This window comes from Coregonus lavaretus, assembly GCF_964263955.1.
Source record: "Coregonus lavaretus genome assembly, contig: HAP1_SCAFFOLD_190, whole genome shotgun sequence".
Classification (NCBI taxonomy): Eukaryota; Metazoa; Chordata; class Actinopteri; order Salmoniformes; family Salmonidae; genus Coregonus; species Coregonus lavaretus.
Window position 1 is genome coordinate 447,153 of NW_028164603.1, and position 16,045 is coordinate 463,197.

Consider the following 16,045-nt stretch of genomic DNA (forward strand, 5'->3'; position numbering starts at 1 on the left):
AGAGGGAGAGGGAGAGGGAGAGGGAGAGGGAGAGGGAAAGAGAGAGAGAGAGAGAGAGAGAGAGAGAGAGAGAGAGAGAGAGAGAGACGGGGAGGGAGAAAGAGTGAGAGAGAGAGAGAGAGAGAGAGAGAGAGAGAGAGAGAGAGAGAGAGAGAGAAAGAGATGGGGAGAAAGAGAGAGATAGAGAGATGGGGAGAGAGAGAGAGAGAGATGGGGAGAAAGAGAGAGATAGAGAGATGGGGAGAAAGAGAGAGAGAGATGGGGAGAAAGAGAGAGATAGAGAGATGGGGAGAAAGAGAGAGACGGGGAGGGAGAAAGAGTGAGATGGGAGAGAGAGAGGGAGAGGAGAGAGAGAGAGAGAGAGAGAGAGAGAGAGAGAGAGAGAGAGAGAGAGACGGGGAGGGAGAAAGAGTGAGATGGAGAGAGAAAGAGAGAGAGGGAGAGAAGAGAGATGGGGGGAGAGAGAGAGAAAGATAGGGAGAGAGAGGAAGAACAGATAATAAAACAACAATGTATCATGAAATCCCAAGAAAACAGAAACACATACCTCTTCACAGCACACACACACACACACACACACACACACATGTTCCAGAGAGTAGAGAAGGTGCAGCTGAACACTATATTTCCCCAGCATCCCTTAGTCACCATGCGCACCGCAGTGCCTGATGGGAGCTGGTCTTTCTCTCAGAGTGGAGCAGGAAGAGGCCCACAATGCCCCTGTGCAGAGGCACGGCACGGCACCCTGGGAGACAGTCTCTTGGCATTGGTTGCCATGGAGGCGTTGGTGGTGGTTGGTAGTCATAGTTACCATTACCGGGCAGTAACCATCCACAGCCCCAGCGCTACATTAGCAGCTAGCAGAGCACTTCCTCCCAGCAACAGGAAAAAGCCAATCAGCTCGCGGCGCTGCCGATCTGTAACCACAGTGACCAGTGTGGCCTCCAGCAGAGCGGAGAGCATCCATTGGCCATCGAGAGCGAAGCATGGAACAGAGTTGACCACGGCTAACGCTCCAGACAGAGACACAACATATCTGATAAGCACTGGGTTAAGATATATACAGGAAATATACACAATACACACACTGGGTTAAGATATATACAGGAAATATACACAATACACACACTGGGTTAAGATATATACAGGACATATACACAATACACACACTGGGTTAAGATATATACAGGACATATACACAATACACACACTGGGTTAAGATATATACAGGACATATACACAATACACACACTGGGTTAAGATATATACAGGACATATACACAATACACACACTGGGTTAAGATATATACAGGACATATACACAATACACACACTGGGTTAAGATATATACAGGACATATACACAATACACACACTGGGTTAAGATATATACAGGAAATATACACAATACACACACTGGGTTAAGATATATACAGGACATATACACAATACACACACTGGGTTAAGATATATACAGGACATATACACAATACACACGCTGGGTTAAGATATATACAGGACATATACACAATACACACACTGGGTTAAGATATATACAGGACATATACACAATACACACACTGGGTTAAGATATATACAGGACATATACACAATACACACACTGGGTTAAGATATATACAGGACATATACACAATACACACGCTGGGTTAAGATATATACAGGACATATACACAATACACACACTGGGTTAAGATATATACAGGACATATACACAATACACACACTGGGTTAAGATATATACAGGACATATACACAATACACACACTGGGTTAAGATATATACAGGACATATACACAATACACACACTGGGTTAAGATATATACAGGAAATATACACAATACACACACTGGGTTAAGATATATACAGGACATATACACAATACACACACTGGGTTAAGATATATACAGGACATATACACAATACACACACTGGGTTAAGATATATACAGGACATATACACAATACACACACTGGGTTAAGATATATACAGGACATATACACAATACACACGCTGGGTTAAGATATATACAGGACATATACACAATACACACACTGGGTTAAGATATATACAGGACATATACACAATACACACACTGGGTTAAGATATATACAGGACATATACACAATACACACACTGGGTTAAGATATATACAGGACATATACACAATACACACGCTGGGTTAAGATATATACAGGACATATACACAATACACACACTGGGTTAAGATATATACAGGAAATATACACAATACACACACTGGGTTAAGATATATACAGGACATATACACAATACACACACTGGGTTAAGATATATACAGGACATATACACAATACACACACTGGGTTAAGATATATACAGGACATATACACAATACACACACTGGGTTAAGATATATACAGGACATATACACAATACACACACTGGGTTAAGATATATACAGGACATATACACAATACACACACTGGGTTAAGATATATACAGGACATATACACAATACACACATTGCAAACCTTTCTAGCCTTGCTACCTACTGTTCTGGAGGAGGCTTGTGGTCGACTGTTCCACAGCCCTAACAGGTTGATAGCTAGTTAGCATGGGGTTGCTAGCGAGTTAGCATGGGGTTGCTAGCAAGTTAGCATGGGGTTGCTAGCGAGTTAGCATGGGGTTGCTAGCGAGTTAGCATGGGGTTGCTATCGAGTTAGCATGGGGTTGCTAGCGAGTTAGCATGGGGTTGCTAGCAAGTTAGCATGGGGTTGCTAGCAAGTTAGCATGGGGTTGCTAGCAAGTTAGCAGCCGTTTACGGTCTCCTGACCAATTGTGCTATTTTCTGTGTTTTTTGGCGCTGATCTTAACTTTTTTTGTACATAATGTTTCCCCCATCGTTTCCTATGACCGAAAAGAGCTTCTGGACATCAGAACTGCGATCACTAACCTCCATTTGGATGAGGTTTTCTACTCCAATGAGTCGGCAGCGAAGTACATACTGCCTATTCCGGACCAGGCCCAAATCCGAGACACTCGAAAAAGGAAGAGGCAGCGTTATAGAGGCCGGTGTGCGAGTGGATAAACCGCCTCTACCTATTGGCGAACGTGCAATCACTGGAGAATAAACTGGATGAGCTCCCTTCAAGACTATCCTATCAACGTCATCTGAAGAACTATAATATCCTATGTTTCTCTGAGACATGGCTGAACAAGGACCTGGTAAATATACTGTAAATCTAGCTGGGCTTTCTATACATCGGCAGGACAGAACGGCAGCGTCTGGTAAACTCAAGGGGGGGGAGGTGTGTGTATTTGTTAACAACAACTGGTGTGCAATCTATAATAAGGAAGTCTAGAGGTTCTGCTCACCAAAGTTAGAATACAAGAGCTGTCTATTTACCACCACAAACCGATGCTGGCACTAAGACCACAAACCGATGCTGGCACTAAGACCACAAACCGATGCTGGCACTAAGACCACAAACCGATGCTGGCACTAAGACCACAAACCGATGCTGGCACTAAGACCACACTCAACCAGCTGTATAGGGCCATAAGGAGGAGGCGCTCCTAGTGGCCGGTGATGTTAATGCAGGAAAACTGAAATCCGTCTTACCTAACTTCTAACAGCATGTCACCTGTGCAACCACACAATACCCCATAATGTAAAAGCAAAATATCACATTTACATACGTTTTCAGACCCTTTCCTCAGTACTTTGTTGAAGCACCTTTGGCAGCGATTACATCCTCGAGTCTTCGTGTGTATGACGCTACAAGCTTGGCACACCTGTATTTGGGGAGTTTCTCCCATTCTTCTCTGCAGATCCTCTCAAGCTCTGTCAGGTTGTATGGGAGTGTTGCTGCACAGCTATTTCAGGTCTCTCCAGAGATGTTCAATTAAGTTTAAGTCCGGGCTCTGGCTGGGCCACTCAAGGACATTCAGAGACTTGTCCCGAAGCCACTCCTGAATTGTCTTGGCTGTGTGCTTAGGGTTGTTGTCCTGTAAGACGGTAAACCTTCTCCCCAGTCTGATGTCCTGAGCGCTCTGGAGCAGGTTTTCATCAAGGATCTCTCTGTACTTTGCTCCGTTCATCTTTGCCTCGATCCTGACTAGTCTCCCAGTCCCTACCGCTGAAAACATCCTCACAGCATGATGCTGCCACCACCATGCTTCACCGTAGGGGTGGTGCCAGGTTTCCTCCAGACGTGACGCTTGGCATTCAGGCCAAAGAGCTCAATCTTGGTTTCATCAGACCAGAGAATCTTGTTTTTCATGTTCTGAGAGTTCTTTAGGTGCCTTTTGGCAAACTCCAAGCGGGCTGTCATGTGCCTTTTACTGAGGAGTGGCTTCCGTCTGGCCACTCTACCATAAAGACCTGATTGGTGGAGGGCTGCAGAGATGGTTGTACTTCTGGAGGGTTCTCCCATCTCCACAGAGGAACTCTGGAGCTCTGTCAGAGTGACCATTGGGTTCTTGGTCACCTTCCTGACCAAGGCCCTTCTCCCCCGATTGCTCAGTTTAGCCGGGCGGCCAGCTCTAGGAAGAGTCTTGGTGGTTCCAAACTTCTTCTATTTAAGAATGATGGGGGCCACTGTGTTCTTTGGGACCATCAATGCCGCAGAAATGTTTTGGTACCCTTCCCCAGATCTGTGCCTCGACACAATCCTGTCTCGGAGCTCTACGGACAATTCCTTCGACCTCATGGCTTGGTTTTTGTTCTGACATGCACTGTCAACTGTGGGACCTTATATAGACAGATGTGTGCCTTTCCAATTCATGTCCAATCAATTGAATTTACCACAGGTGGATTCTAATCAAGTTGTAGAAACATCTCAAGGATGATCCATGAAAACAGGATGCACCTGAGCTCAATTTCGAGTCTCATAGAAAAGAGTGTGAATACTTACACTACCGGTCAAACGTTTTTAGAACACCTACTCATTCAAGGGTTCTTTCAAAAAAGTATTAAACAAATCAAAATATATTTTATATTTGAGATTCTTCAAATAGCCACCCTTTGCCTTGATGACAGCTTTGCACACTCTTGGGATTCTCTCAACCAGCTTCATGAGGTAGTCACCTGGAATGCATTTAAATTTACAGGTGTGCCTTCTTAAAAGTTGAAGCGTTTGAGCCAATCAGTTGTGTTGTGACAAGGTAGGGGGGGGTATATAGAAGATAGCCCTATTTGGTAAAAGACCAATTCCATATTATAGCAAGAACAACTCAAATAAGTAACGGACACATCTCAACGTCAACTGTTCAGAGAAGACTGTGTGAATCAGGCCTTCATGGTTGAATTGCTGCAAAGAAACCACTACTAAAGGACACCAATAATAAGAAGAGACTTGCTTGGGCCAAGAAACATGAGCAATGGACATTAGACCGGTGGAAATTTGTCCTTTGGTCTGGATGCCAAATTTGAAAATTTTGGTTCCAACCGCCGTGTCTTTGTGAGACGCGGTGTGGGTGAACGGATGATCTCCGCATGTGTAGTTCCCACCGTAAAGCATGGATTAGGAGGTGTTATGGTGTGGGGCTGCTTTGCTGGTGACACGGTCTGTGATTTATTTAGAATTCAAGGCACACTTAACCAGCATGGCTACCACAGCATTCTGCAGCGATACGCCATCCCATCTGGTTTGGGCTTAGTGGGACTATCATTTGATTTCCAACAGGACAATGACCCAACACACCTCCAGGCTGTGTAAGGGCTATTTTACCAAGAAGGAGAGTGATGGAGTGCTGCATCAGATGACCTGGCCTCCACAATCCCCCGACCTCAACCCAATTGAGACGGATAGGGATGAGTCGGACCGCAGAGTGAAGGAAAAGCAGACAACAAGTGCTCAGCATATGTGGGAACTCCTTCAAGACTGTTGGAAAAGCATTCCAGGTGAAGCTGGTTGAGAGAATGCCAAGAGTGTGCAAAACTGTCATCAAGGCAAAGGGTGGCTAAAAGTGTTAAACAAATCAAAATATATTTTGATTTGTTTAACACTTGTTTGGTTACTACATGATTCCATATGTGTTATTTCATAGTTTTGATGTCTTCACCATTATTCTACAATGTAGAAAATAGTAAAAATAAAGAAAAACCCTTGAATGAGCAGGTGTTGTAAAACTTTTGACCGGTAGTGTATGTAATTAAGGTTTTTCTGTTGTTTAAAAAACCTGTTTTCGCTTTGTCATTATGGGGTATTGTGTGTAGATTGATGAGGGAAAAAAATTATTTAATCCATTTTAGAATAAGGCTGTAACGTAACAAAATGTGGAAAAAGGAAAGGCGTCTGAATACTCTCCGAATGCACTGTACATATCCCAACCAGAAACTATGGATTACAGGCAACATCCGTACTGAGCTAATGGCTAGCACTGCCGCTTTCAAGGAGTGGGACACTAATCCGGACGCTCATAAGAAATCCTGCTATGCCCTCAGACGAACCATCAAATAGGCAAAGAGTCAATACAGGACTAAGATTGAATCCTACTGCACCAGCTCTGATGCTCGTCGGATGTGACAGGGATTGCAAACTATCACGGATCACAAAGGGAAACCCAGCCTCGAGCTGCTCAGTGACGCGAGTCTACCAGAGAACACCATCATTAAGTTTGCCGACGACACGACAGTGGTAGGCCTGATCACCGACAACGATGAGATTGCCAGGTCTCTGACCTCCTTCCTATAGGTTGTGTTTTGCCAGGACAACAAACTCTCCGTCAACATCAACAAGACAAAGGAGCTGATTGTGGACTACAGGAACGGAGGAATGAGCATGCCCCCATTCACATCGACGTGGAGTGGGTTTAGAGCTTTATGTTCCTCTGTGTCCACATCACTAAGGACCTACACTACATGGCCAAAAGTATTTGGACACACCTTGAATTTAGTGGATTCCGCTATTTCAGCCACAACCGTTGCGGACAGGTGTATACAATCAAGCACGCAGCCATGCAATCTCCATAGACAAACATTGGCAGTAGAATGGCCTTACGGAAGGGCTCAGCGACTTTCAACGTGGCACCATCATAGGATGCCACCTTTCCAACAAGTCATTCTTCACATTTCTGCCCTGCTAGAGCTGCCCTGGTCAACTGTAAGTGCTGTTATTGTGAAGTGGAAACGTCTAGGAGCAACAACGGCTCAGCCGCGAAATGTTTGGCCACACAAGCTCACAGAACGGGACCGCTGAGTGCTGAAGCGTGTAGCGCGTTAAAATCGTCTGTCCTCGGTTGCAACACTCACTACCGAATTCCAAACTGCCTCTGGAAGCAACGTCAGCACACGAACTGTGCGTTGGGAGCTTCATGAAATGGGTTTCCATGAAATGGGTTTCCATGGCCGAGCAACCGCACACAAGCCTAAGATCACCATGCGTCGGCTGGAGCGGTGTAAAGCTCGCCGCCATTAGAAACGTGTTCTCTGGAGTGATGAATCACGCTTCACCATCTGGCAGTACGATGGATGAATCTGGGTTTGGTGAATGCCAGGAGAATGCTACCTGCCCGACTGCATAGTGCCAACTGTAAAGTTTGGTCGAGGAGGAATAATGGTCTGGGGCTGTTTTTCATGGTTCGGGCTAGGCCCCTTAGCTACAGTGAAGGGAAATCTTAACACTAGAGCATACAATGACATTCTAGATGATTCTGTGCTTCCAACTTTGTGGCAACAGTTTGGGGAAGGCCCTTTCCTTTTCAGCATGACAATGCCCCCGTACTCCTGAGTGGCGCAGTGGTCTAAGGCACTGCATCGCAGTGCTAACTGTGCCACTAGAGATCCTGGTTCGAATCCAGGCTCTGTCGCCGCCGGCCGCGACCGGGAGACTCATGGGCGGCGCACAATTGGCCCAGCGTCGTCCAGGGTAGGGGAGGGAATGGCCGGCAGGGATGTAGCTCAGTTGATAGAGCATGGCGTTTGCAACGCCAGGGTTGTGGGTTCGATTCCCACGGGGGGCCAGTATAAAAAAAAAAATGTATTCACTAACTGTAAGTCGCTCTGGATAAGAGCGTCTGCTAAATGACTAAAATGTAAATGTAAAAATGTGCTCAAAGCGAGGTCCATACAGAAATGGTTGTTCGAGATGGCGTGGACGAACTTGACTGGCCTGCACAGAGCCCTGACCTCAACCCCATCGAACACCTTTGGGATGAATTGGAACGCCGACTGCGAGCCAGGCCTAATCGCCCAACATCAGTGCCCAACCTCAATAATACTTGTGACTGAATTGAAGCAAGTCCCCGCAGCAATGTTCCCACATCTAGTGGAAAACCTTCCCAGAAGAGTGGAGGCTGTTATAGCAGCAAAGGGGGGACCAACTCCATATCAATGCCCATGATTTAAGAATGAGATGTTAGACGAGCAGGTGTCCACATACTTCTGTCCATATAGTGTATCATGGTCCAACACACACTCCAACACACTACACTGACACTCCACTGACACTCCAACACACTACACTGACACTCCAACACACACTCCAACCCACTCCAACACACTACACTGACACTCCAACACACACTCCAACCCACTACACTGACACTCCAACACACACTCCAACACACTACACTGACACTCCAACACACACTCCAACCCACTCCAACCCACTACACTGACACTCCAACCCACTCCAACCCACTCCACTGACACTCCAACCCACTACACTGACACTCCAACCCACTCCAACCCACTACACTGACACTCCAACCCACTCCAACCCACTCCAACCCACTACACTGACACTCCAACCCACTCCAACCCACTACACTGACACTCCAACCCACTCCAACCCACTACACTGACACTCCAACCCACTCCAAACCACTCCAACCCACTCCACTGACACTCCAACCCACTCCAACCCACTCCAACCCACTACACTGACACTCCAACCCACTCCAAACCACTCCAACCCACTCCACTGACACTCCAACCCACTCCAACCCACTCCAACCCACTCCAACCCACTCCAACCCACTCCAACCCACTCCAAACACACCAGGGCTTCCGTTAGCCGGTAATAGCCGCTTTTGTCCGATAAAGAAAATAGATCAATCAAATTGGAGCAGGTCAATTGTCCAGGAGAAAAATAAAAAATCCCATTGCGAAATAATGCTTTTTAGCATTGATGGAAATACCAGTAGATGTAAATAGGGCTACATTTGACTGGTCAAGCTGATCGGTCTATTAGTTAATTTGCATAATTTAGTGGAATTAAATTGGTACGTGTGTACAGTATATTCGTTATGTATCTTCTTTTTCACATGCGTACAGCATAAAGATACAGAGCCTTTGAGCTGCTGCTGCATCTTGTGGTGCTTTACAGACAACCGGCTGTGCCGGTCTTGACACATTAACTCTGCCATAAATTAGAGAGCAGGAGAATCTATCTCTGGTGAAAGGAATGCCTTTGTTTCAGAGACTTTTTGTTATACCAAAAACATCAACATCCAACAGTGATCATTGGGACAATATATTTCAACATCCAAACGTTGGGAATGATGAGAAATGGAATATGGAAAAATAATGTATATTTTGTGATGTCATTAAAAATGGTATAAAGGCGTTATAAGGAAAACATTGTGACTTGAAGAGCTTTTCCACTGTGTATATCAGGTCTACTTCCTTTACCTTGGGTAGAAAATATCAAGGAGGAAGACAATGTTTTCGTGAAGATAGGAATGTGATTTTAGCTTTCTAACAAGATCATAGTGATGATAATACTTTTGCCTCGTAACTTGCCCGAGGGAGCTCAGAGAGCGTGTCAGTATGACGGAAACGCACCTTTTTACCAGAGTGCATAAAAGACTGAGATAAGAATGATCAGATCAGACTAGACGGACCTCAAGCTGCAGCTTTTGTCCATATTGGTCCCGACCCTGAAAATCAACACGAGGTGAAGACGACAAAGTTGCCTCGACTAACAATCAACGTTACGGCTGAGTAGCTGTTCTAAGTACTGTGTCTAAGAAGGTGAATTTAAGTGGGACCATCCTGTTACTCTCTTCAAGCCATCGTCTACTACACTGCTCTCATCACCCCACAGGGGATCATCGACACGGCTGATTAGCCATCCTCAGAAGAGGACATTGTATTCACCTGGCACCAACAAAGATGGCGGCCTCGCGATTAGCTCTTTAGAAACTTTGCGGTATCAATTTTTTTGTATGTATTATTTTTTACATTATCAGCTCAGAAATAATGTTTTGTATCATTACATACAGCCGGGAAAAACTATTGGATATCAGAGCAGCGGTAACTCACCAGCATTACGACCAGGGATACAACTTTCCCGAAGCAGATCCTTTGTTTGCTCTCCCCAGGGCAACTGAACTGATTCCAGCGGCTGACCCAAAACATCGCCGGCGGAGGAGAGGCACTCGGAGCGGCCTGCTGGTCCGACTTAGGAGGTGCACACACCACCCACCGCTTCCAAGTATATTACTCGCTAATGTTCAGTCTTTGGATAACAAAGTCAACGAGCTCAGGGCAAGGTTTTCTTTCCAGAGAGACATCAAGGCCTGTAACATACTTTGTTTCACGGAAACATTCTCAGTTTATCGCGCAGACAGAAATAAATATCTCTCTGGGAAGCAGAAGGGCGGAGGTGTGTGTTTCATGATTAACGACTCATGGTGTAATTGTAGTAACGTACAGGAACTCAAGTCCTTCTGTTCACCCGACCTAGAATACCTCACAATCAAATGCTGACCGTATTATCTCTCAAGATAATTTTCCTTGGTTATAGTCACGGCCGTGTATATCCCCCCTCAAGCCGATACCAAACTGGAAACCACATATCCTGAGGCTGCATTTATTGTAGCCGGGGATTTTAACAAAGCAAATTTGAGGACTTGGCTGCCGAAGTTCTATCAACATATCGACTGTTGTACTCGGGCTGTTAAAATCCTCGACCATTGCTATTCGAACTTCCGGGGTGGCTACAAGGCTCTCCCCCGCCCTCCTTTCGGCAAATCTGACCACGACTCCATTTTGCTCCTCCCTTCCTATAGGCAGAAACTCAAACAGGAAGTACCCATGCTAAGCACTATTCAACGCAGGTCTGACCAATCGGAATCCACGCTTCAAGATTGTTTTGATCACGCGGACTGGGATATGTTCCGGGTAGCTTGCAAAAATAATTTTGACGAATACACTGAAACCGTGACTGAGTTTATCAGGAAGTGTATAGGAGATGTTGTGCCCACTGTGACTATTAAAATCAGCCTATATTGGCTATTGGTTGAGACGCAGGGCACGTTCTAGCATGGCATGTCAGGGGTGGGCAACTGGAAATGTAAATTGGGCCAAGTTGGAGGTAATAATGCATTTAGGGTTACAGTTTATTGAGATGCATGAATACACCAAAGCATGATTTAATAGCTGTTTTAAATGAATTTCCTGCAATTCGAAGTAGTAATCATTTATGTTCACTACTTGGTCAATTAATTTGATAGCATGTTTAATCATGCAAATAAATTCTATGAATTGATAGTTCACCTCTCCTTTATTCTGTAATAGCGTATATTGTAACCATGTGTTCAAGCTAATCAATTCAAAGTTTATTTATGAGACAGCGTAGTGTAAGCTACACAATACAATGAAATGCCTACTAGCAACTAAAGCTCTGCTCTCAGACAGTGCGATGATATTAAGCTATACGTATTTGTATTTACATTAGGCTATAGCCTACCAATAGCTACTGTATATCACGTAAGTGCTTCATCATACAGCAAATGATTGTTGTTTGTTCCTGAACTAGCCGAATGGCAGAGCTATCCTTCAGCACCACAAGTTGGTTAAACTTCTTTAACATAATTGTGCGATTCTAGGGCTGTCCTTTCAGCACAACGAAAGGCGCTCCAATCTCTTAAAATAACCCTCATCAAGATCTACTGCCTACGTCTAATAGTCATACTCATCACTTTATTATTATTATAAATAGAAGATTATCACTTCTCACAATGGTGCTGGTTTAGTCAAGTTAGATCAAAGCTGAATCAATGTATTGCAAGATCACATAACAATTAATTAGCATTTTACAATAGAGAACCGAATATAACAGCATCGCATAGTAGACCTATAACATTACTGTTACACCAAAAACACCTCCTCATTTCTAATGACATTTTAGGAAGGGTTGCTAAGCTAATCGTCACGCAATCCCTTCTCAAAGTCAGGGTATGAGTCGAGAAACCTGCCTTTTTTCCTCTAAAGTACGTCATGTCACGATTCCAAAGCTATACAATTTCACAGAGAACACCATTGAAAATGAGACCACGGTCTCAATTGGGTTCCCCTGACTAAATACAAAGTTAATCAAAAATCTAATATACGACATTACAGAGAACAATTTCATTATCTCACATCTCAGAAAAGATTTGTAATACTTGTTCACGAAATTCATGCTGATGTTGGGTTTTTGAGCTAGCGCCCAATTGATTCCCATTAACTCCTTGAAGGAGAACGCTCCTTATCCTAGAAGGCACCGCGTGGCCCATTGACAATGCATGGGTAACGTACACAATGGCCGTTAATTCGATTCCAATGGAGTTTCCCATCTCCTCCAAATGATATCTGCTAGGGGTTGCTAACTAGTTAGCTGTGATTGCTAGCTAGCTAGCTGTGATTGCTAGCTAGCTAGCTGTGATTTCCTAGACGCTTTAGGTTGTTAGTTTCCAGCACAGCCATAATATGGAGTCTGAATGTACAAAAGGATACTTGCAGAAGGTCTCCATGACAACAGGGAGGTCCAGGTTCAGGAAGCCGAAGCGAGGAGCAAAGTTGGTCAGACTGACTGAGGAAGACAAGAGAGCCATTAACACACACTGAATGAGGATTGGTTTAACAAACACACACACACAGGCAGACTGGCAGACTGAGGACAGGGTTAGGGTTAGTTGGCCAGACTGAGGACAGGGTTAGGGTTAGTTGGCCAGACTGAGGACAGGGTTAGGGTTAGTTGGCCAGACTGAGGACAGGGTTAGGGTTAGTTGGCCAGACTGAGGACAGGGTTAGGGTTAGTTGGCCAGACTGAGGACAGGGTTAGGGTTAGTTGGCCAGACTGAGGACAGGGTTAGGGTTAGTTGGCCAGACTGAGGACAGGGTTAGGGTTAGTTGGCCAGACTGAGGACAGGGTTAGGGTTAGTTGGCCAGACTGAGGACAGGGTTAGGGTTAGTTGGCCAGACTGAGGACAGGGTTAGGGTTAGTTGGCCAGACTGAGGACAGGGTTAGGGTTAGTTGGCCAGACTGAGGACAGGGTTAGGGTTAGTTGGCCAGACTGAGGACAGGGTTAGGGTTAGTTGGCCAGACTGAGGACAGGGTTAGGGTTAGTTGGCCAGACTGAGGACAGGGTTAGGGTTAGTTGGCCAGACTGAGGAAGACAGGAGGGTTATTAACAGACAGACAGACAGACAGACAGACAGACAGACAGACAGACAGACAGACAGACAGACAGACAGACAGACAGAGGACAGACAGGAAGGTTATAGACAGACAGACAGACAGACAGGGATAGGGTTAGTTGGTCAGACAGGAAGGTTATTAACAGACAGACAGACAGACAGACAGACAGACAGACAGACAGAAAGACAGACAGACAGGGATAGGGTTAGGGTTAGTTGGGGTTAGGGTTAGCTGGGGTTAGGGTTAGTTATGGTTAGGGTTAGGGTTAGCTGGGGTTAGGGTTAGTTAGGGTTAGGGTTAGGGTTAGGGTTAGTTGTTCAGACAGGAAGGCTAGAGGGGCATTAACACACACTGACCTGCATATTGGAGGTGAGGAGGGAACCCCACAAACAGCATCTGTGTGTTGGGGGGATGAGTAATGCGGATCAACCTGGTCTGGTTCTCCAGTGAAGGTGTGACACAGACACTGGGTGAGTGTGTGTCAGGGTCTGTGTGTGTGAGGCAGTGTGCGTTGCTGCGACACACACGGCTGCCAGACAGCATCTTACGAACCGGGAGACACGCATACTGAAACACAACCAGCAGTTAGTCCAATATCTGTGTGTCTGTGTGTGTGTGTGTGTGTGTGTGTGTGTATGTGTGCGTGTGCGTGTGCGTGTGCGTGTGTGTGTGTGTGTGTGTGTGTGTGTGTGTGTGTGTGTGTAGGGCTATCCCCGACCCCCCAAAAAATATTGGTCGACCGGTCGTATTTTGCAGAGAGTCGTATTTTGCCATGTATCGACACGACTGTGTGTTTGAATCAAATCAACTATATGCACCAAGCTTGTCTGATGCTTATTAAGACAGGGATCAAGAAGAGCAGAAAACACACAGTACCATCCTCCTCCTGCCGGCCTTTACTCTCTGCTGGTAACAGGCTGTCAGACAGGAAGGTTATTAACAGACAGACAAACAGAGGACAGGGTTAGGGTTAGTTGGTCCTCCTGCCGGCCTTTACTCTCTGCTGGTAACAGGCTACACCAACCTTTTCCATCAGCCAATTTATCTTATCATTTCTACCGATCTGCCAGTTATGGTTTTCATGGAACAGTTTCATTTCAATTATAATAAGGTCTTCGTATCTGCTCAATTCTAAATGAAAATGATTCAAATGTAAAAGCTAAAATGTATAATTTAACCCTTTTCCTAACCTTCCAATTAGCTCATTCATCCCACTCCTCTCCCCTGTAATTATTCCCCAGGTCGTTGCTGTAAATAAGAATGTGTTCTCAGTCAACATACCTGGTAAAATAGGGGTAAAAAATGCATACCGAATTCTCCTAACCTGCTACGTTAATTCTCCTAACCTGCTACGTTAATTCTCCTAACCTGCTACGTTAATTCTCCTAACCTGCTACGTTAATTCTCCTAACCTGCTACGTTAATTCTCCTAACCTGCTACGTTAATTCTCCTAACCTGCTACGTTAATTCTCCTAACCTGCTACGAAAAAGTAACTTCCAGTCGTAGCTGTACTCCACCTAGTCAGAACCCCATGGTCTATATTATCACCTGTAGTCCACCTAGTCAGAACCCCATGGTCTATATCATCACCTGTAGTCCACCTAGTCAGAACCCCATGGTCTATATCATCACCTGTAGTCCACCTAGTCAGAACCCCATGGTCTATATTATCACCTGTAGTCCACCTAGTCAGAACCCCATGGTCTATATTATCACCTGTAGTCCACCTAGTCAGAACCCCATGGTCTATATTATCACCTGTAGTCCACCTAGTCAGAACCCCATGGTCTATATTATCACCTGTAGTCCACCTAGTCAGAACCCTATGGTCTATATTATCACCTGTAGTCCACCTAGTCAGAACCCCATGGTCTATATTATCACCTGTAGTCCACCTAGTCAGAACCCCATGGTCTATATTATCACCTGTAGTCCACCTAGTCAGAACCCCATGGTCTATATTATCACCTGTAGTCCACCTAGTCAGAACCCCAGGGTCTATATTATCCCCTGTAGTCCACCTAGTCAGAACCCCATGGTCTATATTATCACCTGTAGTCCACCTAGTCAGAACCCCATGGTCTATATTATCACCTGTAGTCCACCTAGTCAGAACCCCATGGTCTATATTATCACCTGTAGTCCACCTAGTCAGAACCCCATGGTCTATATTATCACCTGTAGTCCACCTAGTCAGAACCCCATGGTCTATATTATCCCCTGTAGTCCACCTAGTCAGAACCCCATGGTCTATATTATCACCTGTAGTCCACCTAGTCAGAACCCCAGGGTCTATATTATCACCTGTAGTCCACCTAGTCAGAACCCCATGGTCTATATTATCACCTGTAGTCCACCTAGTCAGAACCCCATGGTCTATATTATCACCTGTAGTCCACCTAGTCAGAACCCCATGGTCTATATTATCACCTGTAGTCCACCTAGTCAGAACCCCATGGTCTATATTATCACCTGTAGTCCACCTAGTCAGAACCCCATGGTCTATATTATCACCTGTAGTCCACCTAGTCAGAACCCTATGGTCTATATCTCTATGGGGTGTCCTCTACCATATCTATCTCTATGGGGTGTCCCCTACCATATCTATCTCTATGGGGTGTCCCCTACCATA

At 45.2% G+C, this 16,045-nt stretch overlaps 1 protein-coding gene across 1 annotated transcript in view; it reads right to left on the bottom strand.

Annotated features, from left to right (window-relative positions):
* Window positions 1-446: 446 nt before the first annotated feature.
* LOC311116862 (membrane-bound transcription factor site-2 protease-like) overlaps window positions 447-16,045 on the bottom strand; it is a 111,737-nt gene continuing 96,138 nt past the window's right edge. The window contains exons 9-11 of the mRNA XM_084191891.1: window positions 13,768-13,978; window positions 12,727-12,802; window positions 447-1,036 (exon numbers count right to left, since the gene is read on the bottom strand). Of these exons, the coding sequence (XP_084048017.1) occupies window positions 814-1,036; window positions 12,727-12,802; window positions 13,768-13,978 (510 nt within the window). The 3' untranslated portion in view covers window positions 447-813. The remainder of the gene's footprint in view (window positions 1,037-12,726; window positions 12,803-13,767; window positions 13,979-16,045) is intronic.